We start from the raw sequence: 25,452 nt of genomic DNA, 5'->3' as shown, positions 1-25,452 counted from the left end.
CTAGGAAATGACAGCGAGGACTCGGTTCTACATCTGTGTTAGCCTGAAGCAGCCCATAGGATTCTGAGGAGACACGGAGGGTAAGCGTAGCTGCCTCCCTGAAGGCCGTGTGTCCCTCCACGAATGTGAGGAGCTCGCCTGGTGCCAGCCGGGGCCTCTCTGCCGTGCTCTCTCTCTGCACTCTCCACTTCCTGCCCTCTGTCCATTCCTCCCCACTGCATTATTCCTCCACAGACCCAGCACATGAGCAGCCCTGCTCAAAACCCAGATCACACACAAGCTTTCATCTCATTAAAATGCAGGCTCTGGAATCAGGACAGACATAGACAGGCCACTGTGTGCTACCAGGACTGCCGATCTGAAGGAAGCATTTCCAAGCACTTTCGTGCCAAAGAAGATAGATTCCCACACTATGAGTCTCACCCGTGAGGGAACAGTTTTCCTTCGCACTGCTCAGAACATCTAGCGTAAGCCACAGTTGGGTTGTCAGTGTCTCCTGGAAACAAAACCTTGACTGCAAAACGTTTCAGCAGCAGAACAGTTACCGGAACAGCTGACAAATAGCTGTGCCATCGTGAGGGCGGGAGCCATCCTTGGGAGAATGAGCACGGGTCAGGTCCAGGAGGTCGGCTCCTCGTGTCCTTAGCAGCTCTGCCCTGACAGCCGTCCTCACTGTTGTCAGATGAGGTGTTCACGGCGTCCCTCCTGCCAGGCCTCTGTCGCAGGAGACACCAAGCTCCAGGCTGGCTGCAGGTGTGGGCTCGAGATCTGTGTCTGGTGTAGCATCTGTGAGAATGCGAGGTCGCCTGTCCCCCAAGCTCAGGCTCTGAGACAGAACAGCTTCTCAGGGTCTCCAAGTAAAGATGACACCACTGATGTTGAAGCACACGGACATTCTCCCCTGAGACCCTGGCTCCCCTGGGAACCCCCTCTGCACACAGGCAGGATGTGGGGAAGAGACCCCGCCTGTAAATACAGCGTGTCATTCAATCCCCGATACTAGCAATATGCCTCACCTTAAGGCACTAACGCATATTTTTTCTATTTAGAGGAGAGAGAGCTTTTGTGTTAGATGAATATCTATCTATATAAGAATCTAAGTAAAATTTAAAGGGCCATGGTTAAATGCAGGGATTCTCTGCTGGCCAGCATAACATCTGGAGGCATGCATGCGATCTTGCAGTGTTTTAGAAGTGTGCATGGACCTTTCCTCAGTGTGTGCTTCTGCCCCACACAGCACTCTGAGTAAGGAGAGCCAGCCGGCCGCCTACGAGCTGCACCTGGCGGTGAAGGACTACTGCTTTGCCCGGGAGGACCGCGTCATTGGGATGACCGTCATCCAGCTCCAGACCATCGAGGAAAAGGGGAGCCACGGGGCCTGGTACCCGCTCCTGAGAAGCGTCTCCATGGATGAGACGGGCTTGACCATCCTCAGGATTCTCTCTCAGAGGACCGGCGATGACGTGGCTAAAGAATTTGTCAGACTTAAATCAGAAACAAGAGTCACTGAAGAGAGCGCTTGAAGCGGAGGCAGAGGCCTCCCCTGGGACCACGCCCCCCCATGTGCGTGGCTCCTGCATGTGCGCCCGGAATGGCCACCTTGCCCCCCTGTCAGTGTTGCCAGCACCAGGCCCGGGGCCACAGGTACGTGGGAACGGGCCCAACTTTTACACCGTTTCTGGTCTTTGGGAAATAAACGCTCCACGAAGTGCCAAAATTATGCTGTAAAGGGAAACATCAAGAATGTCTTTAAAACTGTTTCCTCCATCCATCACTTCTCACCCGCAAAACCAACCACAGCACAGCCGTGGAGGCCCCCATCGGCTGTGAAAGTAGTTTATTTCGCCTCGACCAGGAAGCATTTGTCACTCGGATTCTGTTTTCTTTAGCCGTACTTCATTGCAGAGATCTCACCAATACCCTTTTCTACCATGATAGAGCTGCGGTGACTTCTAGAGAGCATTTGTAATTTTATAGATGCAGGTAAATTGTGATGATTTTTGAATACAAATTAAAATAGAGAAGGTGGAAAATATTTTACGTTGACCATTTTCCAACCTTTGTGAAATATCACTGTGAAGAAATGCTGTTGAAGCAAACCTACACGAAGCAATCCTATATAGTTTGTTAACATTTGCTATACTGACGAAACTCCATCATATCATGAAACTGCCAAGTCATATCACCTTTTTAAACAGGTGAGTTGAGGCAGCTGCCACAGCCTGACATCTCAGCTCACGCACTTCCTGCTTTCAAAGTCAGAGCGGAAAGGAAGATTTGGTTCCTTAGGTTACCTGTGGTAAGCAACTGTATTGTTATTTTCTCCCTCTGACAGTTATGACTTTCTCCTTATTTGCTTAACTCTATAATCAGTTAAGCGTTTCTTTTAAAAAATATTCAACAATTTATACTGAATGCAACATTAGTCTATATTGCACTGAAGCCAAAAGTAATGTTTTCATTTATCTTGTGAAAAATGTGAACTCCAGAGAAATTGCTTACAATTTTGTAATTTATGTTATTTATAAGCCCAAAAGGCATCAGATATAATAGGGAAACCATGTAGCTTGGTGCACAAAAATATACCTAGGCTGGTTTTCAATTATGAACTAGTGGATGTTTTACATTTTCTGGATTTTTATGATTTGCCTTTTAGAGTCTGTTCATAGACATTGGCTGCAGACCAGTGCTCTGGAATCGGTAACTTATGGTCATAACTGTTAGTGGAAGCAACCCCATCACCCTGAGTGTGTTTTGTAAATAGACAAGAGAAGCGATCACATCCTCTGTTTCAAACCATTATGAAAGTGTCAAACACACCTACCAGTGGGGTTGGCTAATTCGTGTTCCTTAGGCAATTGCTTTGTTACTAACTTTTCCAAGTGCATATATGATGCGACCCTCTGGCATATGCATTAATAAACAGGTGTGTATTGAGCATACAAAATGCTACTGTTATGGTTCGCCTTCCTATTTCATTCATGCAACATCCTCTCATCACTGAGTGATAAAAACACTCAGGCTCTTTTTGCTATATGACACTTCACATTATTTGGCTTTAAATCTCTTGAAAATTTGAGATGCTAAAACATATTCTAGGCATTATATTCATGGAAACAACTACACATTACAAAATGAGGACATTGAAAATAAGGAGGAACTGATGTATTTACCAACATGTTGTTGAACACTGTTAATTTTCTTCCATGAAGAAAATTCAATGCTTGACATATAAACACGCAACATTATTAAACAAGGACTTAAACTATAAAAGACTTCATCAATTATTTCAAAAATATTTTCTAGATTTATCTTAATGACTCATGATGACTTTACAGAACACTGGCTTGAGTTCTATAGCAGCACATTAACGTCATAAAGCATGAAACATTGGGGTAAACGGCAGTTCAGGGCAGCATCGATCACTTAGAAATTAGGAGGTATTCTCCATGGGGCATGTTTAATGGGATCAGTTGATTCTGTCTTTGTAAAATATACACAATGTACTCCAGACACTGATGGAGGCGGTGTGAATATGCACTCGCTATCATCAGGGACAGGTGCTAATTCTGAGATGAGTACTGGACATTTGTTCCCCGAGACACATGAACTGGTCATGTGCTCAGACAAGTCCTCTTGCGTTCACTACCCAGAAGCGCAGCCGCACGAGCTCCACGTAGTCTCCGGCAACTTTAATGCCTCCTCAACATGTGCAGCAATTTACCCTCCTACTCTAGATAAAAGCCACAGGAAAATCTGTTATTCATCTACACATAAACCTCATATTATGAGTGCTTGAAGTCACGCATGTAAAGCAAATTCAGCCAGAGTAATTAAAACTTGAATGGAGCATTTTCTATTCAAGAGAATTCTGCTGAATTATCTAAGGTAAGAAATCAGCCATCTCTATCAAAACCGCTCTGCTATTTCTAGCAGAATTTATATATTGAATTTAGCTTTAATGAGGCGCATTTATAAATGACAGTTCTAGCTTAATGTCTTTCATTTGGTCTTTTTTTTAATGTTTGAGGGAAGATTTTCTTTATCCTACCTCATCACTGTGTGAACTAATACAGAACGTTTACGTGGGACTTGAAGAGTAAAAAATAATCCTCTCCAAGAACTGGGAGTGGCATGGGGGTATGCAGCACCCCTACCACTCAGAAGAGCAGGGCAACAGGGGGCACCCACCAGCCCGGGGCCGAAAGGGCCCCTTGGACTCTGGCTTCCAATTTCTGTCCTGGGGCCTCAGAGCAAGGCAATAGGCCTGATGGGAAATAAATTCCTAATTATGAATATCACCTTGCATATAAAGGTACCTGTTTTTCATTTTATCACAACTCTGGGATAAGGGTACATTTTATGATCACTCAGCATGATATAGTTTAACTGGTGTGTTTTCCCATCTTAATGTTATTTTATACCATCTTAAACCATAATGAGTCATCTTATAATGAATGACTTGAAGTCAATGAGTATATTTGTTACAAAATATTTACAAAGGCATAAAGAAAAAGTAATCGGTGACCTATTTTTACCTGGCGCCTATTTAATTTGCATGCACTTTGCTCCCAGCGTGCATGTCTGCATTTGGACAGGGCCTAGTCAGGGTCAGCTGCAGCAGCCAAGGTGAGGGAGCCGCTGTCACCAAAGTTCCATCACGGCTCTGCCACAGCCAGTCTGCTCCCACGGCACCCGCCAGCACTACCGGTTTGCAGCTTAATGATCCCAGGGGTCATGCGAAGAGTCACGTCACATACACACTCTGAGCCTGGCGTCTTCACGCGAGAGCCATCCGTGTGTGAGACGTGTCCACGTTAACTACTCGTCCTGCTGAGTCCTGGTCCTGGTCCTGGTCACAAAAGACCTGCTGATTCTCCAGGTAACGGGCATTGCATTGATTCCAGTTTCGAGATATGAACAACTCTGTAACTTTCACGTAGAGGATTCTGTGCCTATCCGAGTTAGGATGAACACCTAGCAGTGGATTTCTAGATCACTTGATGAGGACACAGCCGACCTCCTAAGAAGGAAGCTTCAGACTTTCTCTAGAGTGGCTGTCATCTCACATTTCCAGCAGCAGTGTAGGAGAGCCCCAGACAGTTCGTATTGTCAGTTCTTGTTTTAGTCACTGCAGTGTGTATGCAGCGGCATGGCACTGGGGTTTCAACTTGTATTCACCTGATGGTGGTAAGGATCTCTCCGTGTGTTACTTCTTCTCTGTATACAGTTACTAGTGAATGGTCTACATATTGTTTGCCCACTTACTAAATGAATTGATTCATTGTTCTTGAGCTTAGAGACATCTTTGTGTATTCCCTATACAAATCTTCCATCAGATATGAAACTTGCAAATACTTCAGGTCACTCTGTGCATGGTAAACAGGATCTTTCACCTAGAGAGTAAAAGCATTTAATTTTGATGGAGTCCAATATTTTTTTTTCTTTTACTGATCATGGTTTTGCTATCACGAATCCTTTGCCTCACACCCACAAAGGTTTTCTTCAGTGTTTGCTTATAAGGGTTTTATTCTCTGAAGCTTTACAAATGGCCTCGATGATCCATTTTGAGGTCGTTTGTCTATGTTAGTATAGGGTGTGAAGTGTTGAGGTTATTGTTAATTTATAAGCATGTGATTAATAAGTTCATTTGCACAGGCATGTCTGATTATTCCAGCATCATGCTATTTATGGAAGACTATACTTTCTCCTTTGGATTACCTTTGCTCCTTCGTCATAAATCAGTTGGACCAATGTGTATGCGTCTATTCCTGACATCGATCCCTACTCCGTTCTCTTGAGCTTAGCATAAAAATGATGTTACCTGTAGATTTTTAGACCCTTTATCAGTTTGTTTTGTTTTGTTTTTTGGTACCAGGGATTGAACTCAGGGCCTTGCACTTGCAAGGCAAGCGTCAGAACCACTGAGCTAAATCCCCAGCCCCCCTTTATCAGTTTGAATAACTTCCTTTTCACTCCTGCTTTGCTGAGTTGTCTTGAATGACATTTAACTTTGTCTAGTGCTTTGTCTGCACATATTGAGATGATTGTGTAATTTTTCTGTGGTCTGTTAACAGGATGACCAACTTTGGTTGATTTTTTGAAAGAGTCTTTGCATTACAGGGACAAATCTTGATCCCAGTGTATTTTGACTTTATGCATACTGCTAAATTCCACTTGGTAATATTTTGTTGGTTTTTTTTTTCTTGTTATATTTGCACCTTGTTTGAGGATCAAGATTTATTCATGGGCTCCTAAAATGCACTGGAAATTTTTACATTCTACACAGGACTGTGCAGAAGTGATCTTAGATCTTTCTTAAATACTTCTAGAATTTAACTGCAAAAATATTTGGGCCTAGATGTGTCTTCTATGGAAGGTTTTGAGCAACAAATCCAACCACTTTAATGGATATAAAATGTTTCGAGTTACCTATCTCCTCTTGAGTGAGGCTTGATTATATCTTTTAAGGAATTTAATTTGTCAGATTCATGGGCATAAAAACTGTCTGGTGTTTGTTATCCATCAATGCCTGCTGCACATGTAGTGATTTTTCTCTTACTCTGTCTGTGGCTGTTTCATGTCTTATTTCCGGGTGACTCTGGCTGGCTGAGGTTGGCTCCCCAGTCAGTCCCTGCCAAGGAGGAGGTGTGGCCCGACTGCCTTTCCCTGGGCCAGGGCCTGGTAGGCAGGGAAGGTTGTGTGTCCGCTGCGAGGGCAGGCGCTCTGCAGCCCGGTCAAGGAGGTCAGCGGTACCCTCCCACCATCCACATTCTCACTCCATTTCTCTCCTTTCTGCTCCAAAAATTACTAAGAAAAAAGTGTTGAGATTTCCAGACATAATTGCGAATTTTTACACATCTTTTTCATGTTTATCTGTTTTGTTTCTCATTAGAAGCTCTGTTGATGGGAAGACACACTCAGGACAAGGGTGTCTTCTTGGTGAATGTAGCCTTCTAGTGTTGCTCCTGACACTGTAGTCTTTGCTGTTTTATTGTCTAACCATATTGGTAAAGCATCTTTTAACTAGTGCTTGAGTAGTCTATTTTTCCATCATTTTTCTTTCAAACAGTGCTATGTTTGAAGTATGATACTTACAGATAACATGTGCCTGGGACTTGGGTTTTTAAAAATCCAATCCAACAATCTCTACATAGTTGGTGCACTTAGATCATTTAGATTACCAAATATTTTCCTTTTGTCTGTTTTTACTGTCAAAATCCCATGCTGAAGGGTGGAATGAAGAGCACCTGATCGTTTGCCTGCTGTCTTCCTCATGGAAGAAATTTAGGCCACCAGCCTGATGGCAGTGGAGGTCCTCACTCTTAGCAGCCACCTGGGTATTTCCTGAAAATGATGCAACCAACTCTTGATATTTAGGAGCGGAAGCAGAATCAAACAAACCATCTCACTAAGGTGGCTCACTTAGGAATAAGAAGCGAAAATGCGGGGGTGGAATGACCAGTGTGATCCGAGCACTGAGAGCCCTTTTCCTGGCACCTGTGCCTGGCTCAGCCTTGGTGCTGTCCTGTGCACACACAGTCCCTCCTAGGCCGCCCTCAGGGACTGCGGCCAGGATGCAAAGAAGTCGCTTCAGACTGATCACGGTGACACCCAAGGTGGCAGCTGAGTCAGCCCGTTCATTCCCACAGAGCTGCAGATGTGGCTCCAGCTGAGTCCCCTTTCTCTCAAATGCAGCAGCACAGATAGGCATAAGCATCGATGCCTGCCAACCATTTCTACATTCATAGCCAAATTAACTTGTTCGGTTACAAAAAGGATCCATATTTCCCAAAATATGTGTTTTTAATCTCAATTTTTTAAATGAAGAAAATGAGCCCCAGGGAGCTTAAATTGGGCAGATTCACACACTTCCTCAAGTGTTTATGCCCAGATAAAGATATACGGACAAGTTCACAGTCAATTAGAAAATATATTAAGAAATAAGGAATAGAATATCTCATTCACAAGAACAGCAAAACTTTGAGCCACATAAGTAGAAGAATAACACAAATCCACAAAATATTTATAAGGAAATTCTAAAACCATTAAAGGCTATAAAAATAATAGCAAAAAGAAAAACATAGGCTTTTTATAGATACTGATATTATAGAGAGGACTTTTCTCCAAATTAATCTGAAAATTTCATTATATTCCAATAACTCAACATTCTAAAACCCAAGAGGTTTTCCCACATTAAAATCTCCTTTAAAAGTTCATATGAAGATGGATAATCACACCCTTAGCAGAACTCCAGATCTGTTAGGAGGCTGCAGAAGCAGTGTAGGTTTCATACAGAGACAGCGAGCGGATACGACCCATCTCTGCACAGCACCACAAAAGTGAAGTGGGATCCAGGTGGATTCACACCTCCCCATTAAGAGTCCAGTGCCATCACTCAGAATGAGAGAGTATCTTCGTAACATAGAAATGAAAACCAACTTCTCCAACAGAAATTTAAAATATAAAAGGGAAAGGAAACAAGGAATCTAACCATATTAAAGTTTAAAATTTTTCTATGAGAAAAACCATTACATATTCGTAATTAATATTGGGTTCGACTACATGGTAAGAATTTTTACAAACTTGAATCTCATGAGTGTCAGGGAGGGGACCAGCCAGGTGGCTGAGAGGAGGCCTGTGCTTGCCTGTGCTCCACAAAGCACAGGGGACCGGGGACAGCGGGAGCCAGCAGGAGACAGAGTCCTGGGGGCCGCTGGCACTGGGCAGCAGCTCAGCAAGGGCACGCGACCGGGCCCTGGCTGGCAGGAAGGCCACATCTGCCCAGCTCAGCCACCTGGACAAGTCCCTGAGGCCCACACCACAGCCTGGCTGGAGGAGGAGGCCACAGCATCTCCGGTGAGTCCCTGTGGCCAGGAGTGGCCCCATCTCAGGGCCTCAGACCTGCTGGGGTACCCGCTGCGACATGAGGGGCACCATGCTCAGGGACCAGGGGCCTCACGGCGGGCACAGCTGCTTCCTTCCCTCCAGGCTCCCCGGGGCTGGGCACAGGCACCTGTCACCCGCACACAGGCGACGGGCTATGTGGGCAGGGCCATGCTGGGCACCATGCTGGGGTCCTGGCTGTTGCCCCCTGGGCAGGCTCTTGGGAGGTCCACACTGCACCCCTAAGCTCTGCAGCACCCAGGAATTTTCCTGCCCCCTCCACTGTCCCTGCCTTCGAGGTCCTTGGCCAGCAGCACAGTGATGGAATCAGGTAAGAAGCCATGGCCACCACTCCTTCCAAGGAGTGCCTGACAAGAGGTCCGGAGGTCCCTCCTGGACGAGGCACCCACAGATCAGCAGAGAGGACCCCGGGTCCTGCTGCCACCGTACCCCTGCGGCTCCCAGCCTGGCCACCTGGCTGGTGTCCGATGGGGCACTGCAGACTCCGCTTGCTGTGAGAACCACGGAGGCACTGCCTTCCGCCCTGCTGTCTCCGCCATCTGACCCGAGGCCAGTGCTTCTGGCCTCACCACACTGGAGCCGCCGGACCAGAGCCCAGTGTGAGTAACAGAGCCAGAACAGGGCCTCTGGGGCCCAGTGACCTGGCAGGGGACACCACGCAGGCACCCCACAAGCTGTCTGCCCCGCACCGTCTGCGTCCTCCCTGCCTGGCCAGCACAGACGAGGGCTCCTCCACACCAGCGTAGTCCCCACTGCACCCAGACTCACTCGCCACAGCCAGGCCCACAGCTGGAAGCAAGGCCGAGCACCAGCACGGAGATGCGTGAGGAGCACGCTGAGTGAGAAAGCCGCCCGCAACGGTAACCGGTAACCGGAAGATGAGACTCCCGCCCCAGGTGCAGAATCTCTGCGCAGGGGCAGGAGGGCAAGGGCGGAACAGCCAGTGCTGCACTTCCAAAACGGCAGCGCTCAGAAGCAGACGCCGAAAACATCAAGAGGGTAAGTGACCCACGAAGAATCCAAAGGAACGGTTATAAGAAAGCTTAATGAGAATACAGTTAAAGAAATAGAAGATAATGCAGGATATAAATCAGGAATTCAGCAGAGAGAGAGATTTTGAAAAAGAGCCAAATGGAAGTCTTGAAACTGAAGAGCTCCCGAGGTTAAAAAAAATTCAGTTTAAAATCTAACAGCACTCTAGATGATTTTCTAATTTATTAGCATACAATACTTGAAAATAGTCCCTAATCCTTCGAATTCTGGAATATTGGTAGTCATATCTCTTTTTTCATCTCTAATTTCATTTATTTAAGTCTTTTCTTGGTTTCCCTAGCTAAAGGTTCATCAACTTTGTATAACTTTTCAAAGAACCAACTCATGCCTTCAGCAATCTTTTGGATTGTTTTTAGTCTCCATTTCATTTATTTCTGTTCTGATCTTTACTTCTTTCCTTCTAATTTGGAGGTTTGGTTTGTTTTACTAAAGAGGGAAAAACTGACAGTAGTTCCTCTAAAATCAGGCAAAAGGTATTGATTTCTATTCTCCCCACTTTTATTCATTCTACTACTAGAAAGTTTTGCCATTGTAACTGGTAAAGAGAAAGAAAACAAGGCAGACACACAGGAAAGGAAGAAACCCAATTATTCCTGCTTGCAAATTATATCATTACATAAGAAACTCTAAAGCCTATAACCAAAGACTGTAAGAACAGGTAACACAAACTCAGTAAAATAGCAGGACACAAAGTCAATACCCAAAACCGGGAGCCCGCCCCCCCCCCCACAGTGGTGATGAGCTAGGAGAGGCCTGGAAAACTGCCTATTCACAGCAGCCACTCCTACCCAGGGGAGAGGCCCAGGAAACTGAGAGACTGGGAGACCCGAACAGGGGAAACCACAAAATGCTGCCGAAGGAAACTAAACAAAATACAAAAGGATGGAAAGACCTCCTATATTTTTGAACTAGAAAAATTAATGTTGTTTAAATGTTCATACTTCATAAAGCAATCTTCAGATTCCGTGCAACCCCCATCAAAATATCAGTGACACTCCACACAGAACCAGAAAACTATTCCAAGGTTCAAAGGGAAGGGCAAAACCTAAACAGCTAAAGCAATCTTGAGATGATGATGATAATAATAATAATAATAATAATAATAATAAAAAACTGGTGGCATCACAACACCTGATTTCAAGAAACACTGTGGAAGCAGAGAATCAGAGACAGCATGGTTTTTGCATAAAAACTGACCAACAGAAGAGAGCGCATCTCCTAGAAATAAGCCCAGGCATCCAGTCAGCTTCTCCTAGATGAAGTGCTAAAGACATACAGTGCAGAAAGAAAAACAAAAACTAAAAAAGGAAGACACACACACACACACACACACACACACACACTAGAGAACAGTCTCTTCAATAAGGGGTGCTGGGAAACCTGGATGTCCACATGCAGAAGATTGACATTTGACCCCTACCTCTCACCCTGTACAAAACTCAACTCAAAACGGGTCAAAGACCTACACATAAAACCCAAAATTCTGAAACTACTTCAGGAACATGCTTCCAGGTATTGGTACAGGAATGACTTTTCTGGAAACGAACTGCCTACCCCAAAGCACAGGAAACAAAAGCAAAAATCGACCTGTGTGATTATGCTAAAACTAAATGTTCTGCTCAGTACAGAGTAAAATCCACAGAGTACAGAGCCTACAGGATGGGAGAAAATATTTCCCAACTATTGGTCTGACAGGGGTAATATGCAGAATATATAAAGAACTCCAAAAAGTTAACAACCACAACAAAAAATTCTGAGAAATGCCATTTCTCCTCAGTCAGAACAGCTGCGCACAGCAACACCAACCAAGTGCAGGTGGGGAGGTAGAGGACAGCAACCCTGGTGCCGTTCATGGGACGGTACATCAGCACAGCCTCTGTAGACAACGCACAGAGGCCGCCAGCTTGACGACCATGCGACCCAGCTCACCCGCTCCTGGAAATGAAGTCAGCGTAGAGAGACCCTACACACTCGTGCTTTGTTTTCCACATCAGCCTAGGTCCCCGTCTAAGGAAAATGTGGTTTACAAGATGGAAAAGACCAAAACCTCATCATCTGCAGTTCAGTGGATGGAGTGGAAGACATTCCATGAGGTGCATAAGCAAGACACAGCGAGGGGTGTCCCCTGTGTGAGAGATGGGATCCATGCAGGCCATAGCATGTGTGCAGACATCACAGGGACCCCATTACCATATGTGTTGTGTGTTGTGTTTTGGTTTTTGCTTTGTTTTGTTTTTCAGTACCGGGAATTGAACTCAGGACCTGTGCTTGCCAGGCAGGCACAGTGTCACTGAGCTGCATCCCTAGCAATATATATATGTTAATAAAACAGATATTAAAGAAATAACCAGTGGGGGAAAATTGGAGGAAATGATGATCCGTTCACAAAGAGGAACATCGGGACCAACAAGTACACTTAGAAGTGCTCACTCTCTGTCAAAGTAACGCAAAGCCTTGTGCTCAGTGAGCTCACCAAAAAGTTAACCACTTCCTGGAGAATTAGCCTGAGCGTGGGCTTGAGCATGTCTCCATATAATCAGCAAGATTCGCAGATACTGCATCCATGAACAGAGGAGCTGAAGCCAAAGAACAAGATGCTTCGGATGCAGGAGACAGTGCACACTGCAGTGAAGAGGGCAGAAGTGAGAAGAAGGAAATAATGTGAGAAAGTGCTCCATCTGGCCGGGCGATTCCTCATTGTGGGGCTGTCTGTACACTGAAGATGTGCGCCGCCTTCATGACCCCTGCCTGCACAATCCCAGGAACAGACCCCTGGCCCCTCAACTAGGACAGCCAGAAACACCTCCTAGCTTCGCTAAACGTCACCTGTGAAGGCAAAACCTCTTGGCTCCGCACCTTGCAGTAGAGGTTACGACACAGGCTCCACGCTGGCGTGGCCAGTAGCGTCACAATTTATAGTCACAGAACCTTCGGAAGCCACAACGCTCTTCTGTACAACAGTCACTGTCACCCCACTCCCAGTACTGTGAAGAGTAAATAAATTCACGAATGTAAATATCTAGAGTAGTGGTCAGTAAGCGCCCAAGTAATGGTAGCAGCCAGCTATTAAGCACTGAGGCCAGGAAAGCACAAAGGACAGATAAAAGTGACCCTCATAGGAGCAAGATGGATAAGGGGTAAAGGGAATCATCCCAATATGTTTGAAAATGGCTTGCTTAAAAACTTGCATTTCTAAATGACAAAATTTATTACTTCAGAATAAATTACTGAAATCTAGGGAAGCTAGGAAACCATATTTTAAAAAAATAAATAAATGTGCTGCATTTCTTGACACAGTTAGAAATAAATGTCACTGTATGGGTATTTGATAACAATGACTATATGTTAATGTGAAACACTTCACCCATCAACCACTGGTGGAATTAAAAATTGGATTTCTTTCTTCCAAATCAATGAAAGAGAAAAATTTTTAAAGCAGCAAAAAGTCTAAACAAAAGAAAGTGGGAGAGAAATACATAAAAAAAATAAAATCAGAAAATATAAAACAAGAGGACTGTGTGACAATTCAACAATAAATGTACAGATGATAAATCCCCTGTACTCACACAAGATGAAGGCCATTATTTCTTCTTACAAGAACCACACAAAAATAAACTAAAAATATCCAAGGATGGAGGGAGACACAGAAATTTAAAAGTGACCAGACTGAAAAGTAAACATCACCAAGACAGTAGCGATGGAAACACCAGCCTTCTCACATAGAGAAACTGAGCACAGAACGTGACATACAGATGGCTCTACACGGACCAGTCACACTCCAACTAAGGAGGCCACAGCAACAGGTGACAGGAACCTGGAGCCTGGCTTCACGGCACTGTGCTGGGGAACAGGGGCCCTGAGACAGCGAAGGAGGAGGAAGATTGCATCATCCGGGGTGCCCAAGGGCCGCCCAGACAGGAACCCGCGGGGGAGAGAGCCTACCTGTCCCTCTGCCCTGCAGGAGGGCGCTCTACCCCCGGTGTCCACCTAAACTCCAGCCTCAGCTGCCCTCGGCACCTCCACTCAGCCCCAGGGTGGCTCTGCATGGACAGGAGTCCTGGAAGGCATGGCCGGCCAGGGTCCCGAGGGAGAGGAGGCACACGGGGAGCACTGTACCATCCTACGCCAGCCCTCAGAACAGAGGAGAACCCTTCCCAGACAGAGGCCAAGGGGTTCAGCACTGCCTGATCTCACTTGGGAAATGCGAAAAGATTTCTTCACACTGAGATAAAACATGAGAATTCATAATACGAAAAAGACTCCTAAGCATAAAATTCACTGTGAAGGTAAGTACACCAACTCAAATGGTGCTATGTAAACCACTCACATTCTTAGCATGAAGCTTAACAGAATGAGCTATTGAAAGTGGCTAAGAGGATTTGCTAAAGGATCCACACATGAAAAGTGTAAATTGCGATGTCCAATGGAGTAAGTGTGGTTTTAAAGCAACCAGAGTTAAACTTAGCAGCTTCAAACAGCTTCACAACTGTAGGATTTTTTTGAAGCCTTATGTTAAAAGGTGGGAAATCGAAACCTATCCCTGGAGAAACCCCCTGAACAGAAAGGAAAACTGCATCTGCAAAACAGGGAAGAACAAACTGCCCTGGTGAGTCCACACACACCGTGATTAACCTTCCTCGTAAGTGGGTTGAGTTCCCCAATCGAAGACACTGAGTGGCTGAGTGGACATTTTACAAAGCGCCCAGGTTTTACACACTAAGTGCACACTTTTTAACTGGCAAGATGAAGACAGAAACACCATGCAAACCAGGGCCAAAAGAGCCAAGGAGTGCTCGCCTCAAACAAAATAATCCCACAGTCAAAGCCTGTAAGGGAAAAAGAAGGCTGTAAGATAGTGAAGAGGGCCCCTCCTCGCAAGGTCACCCCAGCCATAAATGTGGGTGCACCCAGCACCGGGGCAGCTAATACGGGGTGATCACAAAAGATGGTGAAGGTTTAAATAAAATATTACAGAGAGCACACTACCGTGAATCCCCTCAAAATACTCTTCCTCCCTTCAAATACTCATCCCATCCTTCTTGCCACTTTCTGAAGCAGCTCTGGAGTCCTCTTTCATGAGTTATGGGTGTGATCAAAAATACAGTGAATGCTGCTGCCAAGTGCCATTCAGCCAAAAGGCAAAAACATGACATAAAGACATGACGCTGCGTCCTCATCCACCTTATTCACAGGATCTGGACTATGCTTCCCCAAGGTCAAAATGACCATGAAAGGGAAATGTTCTGAATTGATTCAGAACATCAAGGCAGCCACAACAGCACAGATAAAGACACTCAGGAAAGAGGACTGCTTCAGAAACTGGCAAGAGCCATGGAATAAGTGTGTTTGAAGTAAAGGGAAGGATTTTGAGGGGGCTTCATGGCAATGTGTCTTTTACTGTAATAATCTTATTTAAACATCCATTATATTTTTCAATCACATTTCATATATAAAGCAAATATTACAAGATGTGAGGGGAGAGATACATGAAATACAAGTAAGGGATTTCCCACCCTACTTTCTAAGTTGGACAGCTCACCCAAATTAAAAAATCAGTAAAGAAGCATTGAACTTGAAATTTACTTTAGACCAAATGGATCCAACAGATATACAGAAAATTGCATACAACACAAAAGAGGGACCCCAGAAATAACTACATGCATTTATGATCAGATATTTGTCAAAGATGTCAAGAACATCCAGTAGGAATGGTAGCCTCTTTATTTGGGGAATTGATATATAATACACACATGTAATTTCTTGAATATTTCAGAGCTATTTAACCCCCCATCTCCCTGGTTTTATTTCCCTTCTCTAAAACATCTACCTCCCTCTTTCCTACCACCTCTTCTTTATTTTAGTCTTTAATTCATTTATATTTGAGGTTTTTCAGAATACCTTTTTAATAAAGAGTGTTAGGAAAGCTGGTTATCCGCCTGCAGAGGAATGAAATTAGAGCCTTGCACCATATATGAAAATCAATTCAAAATGGATTAAAGACTTAAACAGAAAACTGCAGGCGTAAAGCTACTAGAAAAAAAGAACAGGGAAAGCTCCACGGTATTGAGCTGCGCAATATTGTTTTTGGATGACCCCAAAGGCACAGGTAACACAAGTGAGAACAATAGGTAGACTTCAGAGAGGGAGGGAAAGACATAAAAGAAACCAAGAAAATGATCAAAGCAGCAAACAACCCACCCACAGAATGGGAGAAAAATGCTTCCTACCTATATGATGCGGAACTCAGGCAACACAGTAGCAGAAGCCGTAATGACCTGGCCAAAACGTGGGCGAAGAACCTGCATGGCTGCTGCTCCAAAGGCCTGAGAACCACCAGCAGACAGACGTCTAAACTGCGTGACATCTCTAACAATCAGAAAGGCAAATCAGAACCTGGGCTGCCCCTCCCTCCAGTAAGAAGGGCGACCACCACCAAGATGAAGGTCATGCTGGAGGGCGTGGGAATTAGTGCCGTCACCGTGGAAACAGCACGCAGGGGCTTCACACAGCTGAACACAGAACCGCGTCTGTCCAGGCAATCCCTCCACCCGGCACACATCCCAAGGAAGTGAGGTCGGTCCATCAGAGAGCTGCACCCCACAGGCACCTGCGCATCCCCGGTGGATGGACGGCGAAGAGTGGGGTGCGGATTCCAGGGAGCACAGTCGCACCATGCGGGACAGAATGAAATCCTGTCATCCGCCACGTGCCGCCGGGAAGTGGGGTCCTTGCGTGCAGAACAACAGGCCTGGCTCGGAGAGACAAGCACTGCGCGACCTCACCACGTGCAGAAATGCAGTCCGGCTCAGGCAAGGCGGGGCAGAGGGCTGGCCCCCGGTGCCAGTGGTGGCCAGGCTCACGAGCGACCGCAGGTAACGTGGGTGCGGCGTATTCCAGGACCCTGGAGGAAGGACTGCGGCTGTCACCACAGAGCAGATAAATGCCTGCAGACACCGGACATGGCGTGGTCCTCCGCTAACATGCACAATGACGTTTGGGTACCTGACAAAGGATGAGGCATAGCTCCGCGGCAGGGCGCTTGCCTAGCACGCACTAGGCCCCGCTTTTGTCCCTCCACAGCTAAGTACTTAATGAATTAAACTTTAAAGGAAAAACCGCGCTAGGCGTTACCAAAAGACAGAAGACGACAGACGTGAGGACCAGAGAAAGCAGCCCGCACAGTGCTGCAGAGGTGCGTGGGAAACTGCCGACGCCCTCCAACCCTTAGAGCCTCCCACCCCACGTGGCCCTGAGTGCTGAGTGCCTCTCCAGAGCGGCATGTGGATGGGGTCCACGCCCCCGGGCCCCCAGCCCTGGCACAACGGCCAAGGTGTGGGAGAGCAGAAGTGGCCGCCTTGGGGCAGAGGGGAAACGCAGCGCAGTCCACATGGAGGAACCGGAAGTCTGTCCCCTGCAACAGCAGGCACGGGCCGGACCCTGTTGTTAGGTGGAGAATACAGACCCCGAAAGACAAACACTGCCCAGACTCACGCAGACAGATGCAGCCAGGGCTGCCAGGGGCCATCCGGTGGGGTGGACAGTGGCAGTCACCTCATCACGGAACCAAACACCCAACCACTGAGCTGCAGCGAGGAGACGGTTCTTTGGGTTCCCAGGTTCAGAGGATTTGGTCCACAGCTGGCTGGCGGAGGGGCTGGAGGAGCTGCTCGCCCACAGGCGGGAAGCCAGGGAGGGAGAGAGGAGGAGGAGCTGAGTAAGAACACCCCTCAGGTCACGGCCCAGGGGCCCCTGACCTCCTCCCAGCACATGCAGCTATGAGCCCCTCCCCAGGCGGCCCCCATGAGCAAAGGGCCCCGATCCAGGCTCAAATGCACGCAGTGCTGGGGGCCTTTAGGTCTCATAGATCCCCCAAAGGGTATCGTGAGATGGTGCCCAACAGACGTCCAGCTGGATAGAGGAAACAGGTGCAGGAGACCCCCGTCCACTGATGTGACTGCAGTTGATGCCGACACATTATACACTGAAAGTTGAGGAGAGTATTTTAGTGTTTACACCACACACACAAAAATAAGTTTATGAGGCCACGCACAGGTCAACAAGCTTGATCTACAATTCTGCAATGTAGACATATGTCAAAAATCATACTGAACCATAAATACATACAATTCTTGTCAAATAGAAAATAGAAAGCAGACCTTGCAACTACACATATAAAACACCTTGTGATGTGAAAATAGAATTCCCCATAAATTACCTCAGTCCTGATGAAAACACTTCTGTATTTTGTAATGTGAACTGAACAAACTAAAACTTTGTGAAATGTTAGAACTCACCCTTATGCCTACCAAGAAAAAGAGAATTTAGTAGAAATGAATTCTTACTTTAGAGATGAAATAAACTTAATTCGATATTAGACAATTTTTAGAACATGGCAAAAGTCTATTAGGAAAATTGGAGTGTAAAGAAAGTAGATGAGGCCGTGGATGCCAACTGAGAACTTAAAACACAAAGCGTCAGCGAGTCCAAGTCAGGCCAGAGCAGTTAAGAGCTTGGCTGAGGCAGGAGGGTCTCTGGGCCCAGCCCAGCCCAGCCCGGGCAGCTCAGCACCCGTCTTGGTCTCTTTCGCGTCACTGGGACGCAGCACCCACCAAGAGGAGCACAGGTTTATTTTCACTCTCAGTCTGCAGCGGGTTCAGTCCACAGTCGTGTGGCTCCAAGGCAGGGCGAGATGAGCAGAGGTGACAGAGCCCTCCGGCCAGGCACCTACCAATAGCAGGTTCAGCTGTGAGCTCATCTGTGGACGAATCCCCCGGGGCGGGGGGCCACGGCCCACGATCCAATCCCCTCCCCAAGCTCCCTGTGAGCACGTGAGGCTTTGGGGCACCTCCCAGGGTACTCAGTATTAATAAGTGGGTGGATTCGCTGTGAAGGAATAACTGAAATAACTATGCACAGGAACCGGTGATGTCACCGTGTCTAAGTGTGAAAATCCTTAGCACTGACGTTTTCGTTGTTAAGTGAGATGACGGGTTCGCTGATGAACACTCCACAGTTGTTCTTCAGGCCCCAACGGTCACACAGGCAAACAGCAGTGACCTGTGCTGGTCAGGGTGCAGCACTGCCACACGCAGACAACACAGGCGGGAGCCCAGCACTGCTGTGTGTCACATCCTTAGTGCAGCTCCTGGGCCAACTTCCTTTTCTTAATGTAGATTTGGGCTAATTTGGTGAATGACTCAGGTTACTTTTTCTTTGGCAATAAGACAGTGAATCACCCTGCAGAACAAAAGACTAACTTGATGTTTGAATGGGCTGCTCACCAAAAGTCACATTGTGGGCAAATATCAGCTGGGTTCTCACTAGCAAGGTTGCCAAACTTCTCCAAAATCACCCTGGAGTGAGCAGGGCCACCGAGGAGTGGAGTGCAGAGGGGGAGGAGAGGCTGAGCAGCCGGGGCCATGTGCAGCTACTTCGCAGAGTGGAGCAGCTGGAGGGCAGCGAGCAGAGGCCAAAGCTGGCTCCTCAGCGCTGCGAGTGCAGAGACTGCCTCTGGGCACCAGGGCTGACCAGGTTGGCAAGATGAGTATCCTCTGCTCTGTCCCCCCATCCACTCTCCCAGGGCTAAAATACGAGGCTCTCGGAGACTAGTTCTCCCAGCTCTGCTTCTGAGTGGAGGGATGACTCAATCCCAAGCACTCGGAGCACCCAGCACGGCAGAACAGCACTGGGAACGGCTCATGAGCTGTGCCCTCGACACCCGGGCTGTGCGCGGCAGAGCCCATCCCTGCTCCATCCACAAGGCGGCCACTCCACTTCACATCCCACTGGTCCTGCAGTCTCTTCCACATGCAGCCACTGCTGTCACATGCACACAGAAGGGCTCTCACCTCGACCTCACCAGCCCTGAAAGTTAACACATTTATTGCTCGGGGTTTGCTGTTTAGATTTTTGTCCTGGTTTGGATTCCAGGCATTTCTTAGACTTCAACTTTTGCGGGGAGCAATGAACCCTGTCATTTAAAACATGCAAGTTTTCAGGGTGCTTTTATTCAGTACTCATTATCCTAATGTACTTAACAATGATTTTATATTTGCCTCGTGTCCTAGTTACTTTTCCCTTGTTGCCAAGACAAAATACCTGACACCGAAAATTAAAGGGGAAAAGGGTTATTTAGCTCACAGTTCGTAGAGGTTTCAGTCCATACTCAGCTGGCTCTGAGGCAGGGTGGCAAAGGGCAACAGGCCATGGTGGCGGAAGACAGCAAAAGCAACAAGAGACTTTAACAGAGTCTTTCACCTCCCAGACCCTATTCGGACTACAGGGATCAGGCCGGTGCCAAACCAGTCACTCACCTGCAGTGGCTTAGTAAGCACACACCCTTAACCCCAACATCACACACTAGATTCACCCACCCTGACCACAAGAGGCTTTGGAGGACATCTAGACCTAAACCATGGCACTTCATCACCTTTTGCCCGTGGCTGCAGCTCTTATTCTGTGCTTCACTGACCTCAAACTCATAACTAATGGACACAACTGAATGTTACTCAGCACTCAACAGCCTGTCACTGTTCTACAAGTTCTTAATTTATTTACTCTTCACAACACTGTTATGAGGTTGGAATTATAACAGTCATGACAGAAATAAGAAAGCCATGGCTTAGAATGTTTGTGTAAATCACCCAGTGTCACAAAACAACACAGTCTGACTCCAAGTTAAGGCAAAATAAATCTTTTTTTTTTTTTGGTACCGGGGATTGAACTCAGGACCTTGAACTTGCAAGGCAGGCATCAGAACCACCAAGCTAAATCCCCAGCCCAAAATAAATCTTAAGGAACACAGGAGTGCGATGACAAAACTATCATGAACAAACATTCACCTAAGGCACAAGGGTGCATCTCAGTGTGTATACACTACAACCTACAAACCCAGAGGGTCAAAGAGAAAGCCAGAAGCATAGTCGGAGATTGGGATGTACTGTCAGAAGTTCATAGACAAAACCCCCAGTCACCGATGCTCTGTTAAAGGGAAGAAAGTCACTGGCCTCATCACACCCAGCTCTTCCATCCACAGAATGGAGAAGTTTACCCTACACACAAGGGACATGGACTGCTTTTCTGCAGAAGCAGAATATTTAGCAAATTGCTAAGTAAACACAAAGGCAAAAGTACATGCCACAGCATCAGTAACATACTGCTCATGCTCCCTGACTGTGCACGATAAAGTATGGGTTCATCAAGAAAAAGAGCCAACATGTCATGTTTTGAAAATTAGTATCTACCCCAAATAACTTTTGTCTTAAGAAAATTTATGATAAAAACACTACATGTTACAATGCCTGTGTGAAGCAATACATCCAAGTCTACAGACTTACATATATTTATTTTAAAATATGAAATTATTAAACATTATCTGGGGGTGAGATGTTCCAACATGTGCAGGGGACGGCTGCACACACGGACTGCACTGAATCCCACGGCACCCCACGGCCCTTCCCCTCCACACACAGAGCTACGAGAAGCCAGCCTGTAGCTGGGGCTCTGCCAAAGACCGACAGCGCAGAATCTGTAAGAACAGTTACGACAACTCAAAGTCACAGCAGCGCTGCTCTTGTGCGGGGGCCATAGGCTCCACACACGGGCCTGCCACTCCCAGAGGCAGATGCAGCCCCTGGGCAGGCGCTGTCCACAGTGAGGACACGGGGTGGGGTGACAGGCGGGAGGCGCGGCTGACACCCCATCGTGCCACTCACAACGGCACACAGTCGAAGACCTGTGAACTGTTTGTTTCTGAAATGTCTCACTTCATATTCTCAGCTGTCAGAAGCGATGGGGAGGGGACCCCTGGGAAGAGGGGGACTGCTGTGTTCACCGCAGAAGCAGGAAGAGGTGGGCCAGACACCAGGAGCCAAAGCGCAGGCAATGAGGAGGTGAGAAGACTGAGGTGCAAAAAGAAATCAGACACCTAACGTTCGCAGCGATGTCTGTCCTAGATTTAAAATGTCCCCCAAAGCCGCATGTGTTCGGACGGTGACTGCATCATGGGTGCCATACCCAGAAGTGGGTCCCCCAGGGCTGGCTCCCAGCTGAGTGTGCAGGCAGGACCTGGGGTCTGGCTGGAGGTGTCAGGCTGCGCCCTGGAAAACTGCATTCTGTCCCCAGCCCCTCCCTCCTCTGCTTCCTGGCCACTGTGGGCTGAGCGCCCTCTCCGCCCGCCCCTCTGCACCCTGTGTCTGCCATGGACCCAAAGGCCACGGACTGACACCTGGCACCAGGAGCCTCTCAGCTGGGGTGTTGGGTACTGATTCCAGCCAGGAGAAGTTGAGTACTCCAGCAAAACAAAACCCTTGTGGAACTGTGACAAAACCGAACTCTGTTCTCCAAAAAGATTGATGACATGGGTAAATCTCTGGCAACACTAACCAAAAAGGTACAGGAGAGAAGATGTCACGGCATGAAATATAGACAAAGGAGAACTTAGGATGGGCTAAACAGAAATCTATTAACAATAATAATAATAATGGGAATCATGAACAAACATGCTAATAAGGAGATGGCATGGATGAATTCTCAGAAAAATACAAAATGGCAAAACTGGCAGAAACAGATACAGAACCTGAATAAACGCTTTAAAAATGTGAAACTGCCATGTGCAAGTCTACCCTGTAAGGCCCGTGGTGCACAGGCTGGCGCAGCAGCAGGCAGCGCTGGGCACCCACCCACAGGTGCCCCCAGGCCTTCCCTTTGGAAGAAGTCGCCTCCATCGGGTCCCGGGGGTGTGGGCTGCAGTGTCCCGGGAGATGAGAACAGGCAGCGCCGGGTCAGGGGCCGGGGTGGACATGACCCAGAGCTGGCTCTGTGATACTTCTCACAAACACATGGACTCTGAGAAGACACCTGTGCGAAATAGCACAGGGAGAATAAATCCATTTCCCTGAGCATGGTTGCCATGGGAGGGGCCAGAGTTGCTTGGGATGCAGACTGGAGGGTAAGAAGAAAAATCTTAGTGTGTTTTAGAAGATAAACGCATTTGGGAAAGAATATAAAGCATTCTTCTTTTTGTCCATATACTTCTGTCTGAATCTCAATGTCTAGGATAGACAGGAGAGCCCATTAAAAGAAAAAGCAAACTGCTCCAGTGTTTTAATTTTAGGATTAATGCTCTTAAAAAATGGTTTAGTCTAAAATGCTCTCACTCTTGTATCTCTTGTATCTTGTAGCTTTCAAATACTGACTGATTGTAAGCAACAGAGAAGTCAGTGGCTTTCATAGCCCCTTACAGTTTGGAAAGTTTTCACCCACTGCAGAAGTATGTACCAGGCGAAGCACTCAGGCTTCCTCTGAGAGGCTGGCTCCTCCCCGGCCGTGGTGCAGTTCGGAGCTCAGGCCTCGGTCACCACTTCAGCCCTCCTGTCTCCACCATCGCTCAGCAGAGGCCGGTTGTGTTACTGTTACTGCAAACTTTCTAAATCAAACGTGACTAAAGAAGTTGGGTGTTTTTACTGTTGTTCAAGAAAGAGTAAAATATTTCGGGTGATAGGGGCCGGGGATTTAGCTCAGTGATTCCACCGCCTGACTCACAAGCACCAGGACCCAAGTTCGATCCCCGGTACCAAAAAAAATTTAGAGTGACAAAAAATACTTTCTTTGTTCCACTTCATTTTATAGCTCTTTTCCTGAGACCAATCAAAATGTAACTACTTAAGAAATATACCTCTAACTTTTATTCTGCAGAATTAGGTAAGTGAAAACTAAAGCTCCCTGAACTATAGAAACCATGACTCAAGAATAAATTTAGTCAATCCAGAGCACAGGAGGGAGGACTGCAAGCAAATAATGATTGAAACTGTAAGAGATACTCACATTGAAACAGGATGGGAAAGAGGTGAATAATACTAAGCCAGAAGCCACTGACATTATTCTTGAATTTACAAATATTCTAGAGAACTCACTTTCTCAGGGTTATATAGAACATTTTAAAATATTGATCTACTATTCTGGCACAAAGAAAATGTTGTTAAGTAGGAGGGGGAGAGGGAAGAGAAACCCTACAGGTCATTCTAGAGCCACACCAACGGGCAAAACAAAAATGGTAAAATTAACTTAGAACGACGAGAAGAGTTAAAAAACCATCAGCAAAATGGCCAAAATTGGAAATGAGAAAGGCATGATTTTGAGGAGACGGGAAAAGATAAGAAGCGACATGCCTCTGCTTACTGAAGCCTCTGCTAACACATTTCAGGGCGCAGGCTCGAAGTGTTCGCTTTCCAGGGAGCACAGCAGGGTGACAGTGTCTGCCTGGGGTCGGAGCGGCGACGGCTTCCTGTGTCCGGCAGCCCGTGCGGGCTGCTGACCCTGAGCCTTGGCTCCCAGCAGCCACTCCGTGCTCGGGGTCCCGTGTCGACAGCACCCACAGAACCAGGACCAGAGCCCCAGTCCTGCTCCACTGCCTCTGCCCAGGAGGTGAGCAAAGTGCGCCCAGGCCCGGGAACAGCCTGGCCCCCAGCCTCTGCCGCCAGTGTGCATCCACAGACCGGGAGCCCAGCGGATGGGGCTGTGCCCGCCCGCGAGGACATCACTGTCACCGCCACTCTGCCTCCTCCCGGGAGGCCAAGGGAGGAGGGCCAGGCCGAGGGGTGGAGAGGCGCCCGCACCAGGTCCACTCAGGCCTGGCCGGCAGGCACCGCACACACGGGCTGACGGTTAGAGAGCTGCTCAGGCCTCCTGCGAGGAGGGACCAAGAGGCGGCTGGCGCCGAGGAAAGGAGGACCTGCAGAGCAGAGGACCCGCGCCCGAGAATGTGTCATGCGGGCCGCACGGGGACACTAACAGCAGAAATAAACCCAGATGCAGGAAACAGAAAAGCAAGTGAAAACACCACTGGGGGAATTCGGTTTTGTGGGTGAGTTCATCCGTGCTTTAAGAAGCGGCTCACCTCTATTCCCTGTGAATGAACCTGCAGGCAGCCTCAAAGAAGTCAACTCGTCTACAGAGAAGGCTTTGTATGGGTTCCCCTGTGACAGGGTGGGTTCCCCTGTGACAGGGTGCCCTCCGCTGTGCACTGCGCTGCGGCCCACGGCTTCCACCGCGATGTTTAGCCCAAGGTGGCTCTGGCTCCAGAGAGGGCTCCTGGGTGGCTGCCCTGCCCCCAGCCGTTCCCATGGTGACCTACTGCCGGCTCCCTCTTCCTCCGCCTTCTCCTAGCTCCCTCCGCTAGCTTTCCCAGTGCCCAGGCCTTCTGCAGCACCAGGCCAGCTCCCGCGTCGACACAGCGGGGTGGCCCACGAGGGCTCCCTGCGGTCCACTGACTGCCTGTGCCCTGTGCTCCCGGGTCCTGTGAGAAGGACAGAGGAGAGAAGAGGAAAGGGAGAGAGAGGGAAAGACGCCCTCGGAGAGCCGCGCTGAAGGCCCCTCCTCTCAGGGACGACCCCTTTGCTTCTGCTCCTGCGGGCTCTCACAGCCGAGGTGACAAAGTCCCCTGGTGGGTGACGCAGCTGCAGGGGACGACAGGACAGCCCGAGATTTCACGTT

The 25,452-nt window shown here is 47.6% G+C and overlaps 1 protein-coding gene and 1 long non-coding RNA gene across 7 annotated transcripts in view; one reads left to right on the top strand and one right to left on the bottom strand.

Annotated features, from left to right (window-relative positions):
- Positions 1 to 3,273, top strand: part of Unc13c (unc-13 homolog C) — a 456,112-nt gene extending 452,839 nt beyond the window's left edge. For all 6 annotated transcript variants that reach the window (XM_087217356.1, XM_087217351.1, XM_087217371.1 and 3 more), the window contains one exon: positions 1,238 to 3,273. In XM_087217356.1, coding sequence (XP_087073482.1) covers positions 1,238 to 1,523 — 286 coding nt within the window. In that variant the 3' untranslated portion in view covers positions 1,524 to 3,273. The remainder of the gene's footprint in view (positions 1 to 1,237) is intronic.
- Positions 1 to 25,075, bottom strand: part of LOC147830526 (uncharacterized) — a 28,732-nt gene extending 3,657 nt beyond the window's left edge. Inside the window, exon 1 of the long non-coding RNA XR_015453498.1 lies at positions 24,857 to 25,075. This is a non-coding gene — a long non-coding RNA (uncharacterized LOC147830526). The remainder of the gene's footprint in view (positions 1 to 24,856) is intronic.
- Between the last annotated feature and the right edge of the window lie 377 nt (positions 25,076 to 25,452).

The sequence above is a fragment of the Heterocephalus glaber genome, unplaced genomic scaffold (genome assembly GCF_053883595.1).
Source record: "Heterocephalus glaber isolate CG9 unplaced genomic scaffold, H.glaber_assembly_v1.0 deba00000122, whole genome shotgun sequence".
Taxonomy (NCBI): domain Eukaryota; kingdom Metazoa; phylum Chordata; class Mammalia; order Rodentia; family Bathyergidae; genus Heterocephalus; species Heterocephalus glaber.
Note: the sequence above shows the minus strand (reverse complement) of the source record. Positions and strands in the feature narration are given on the sequence as shown.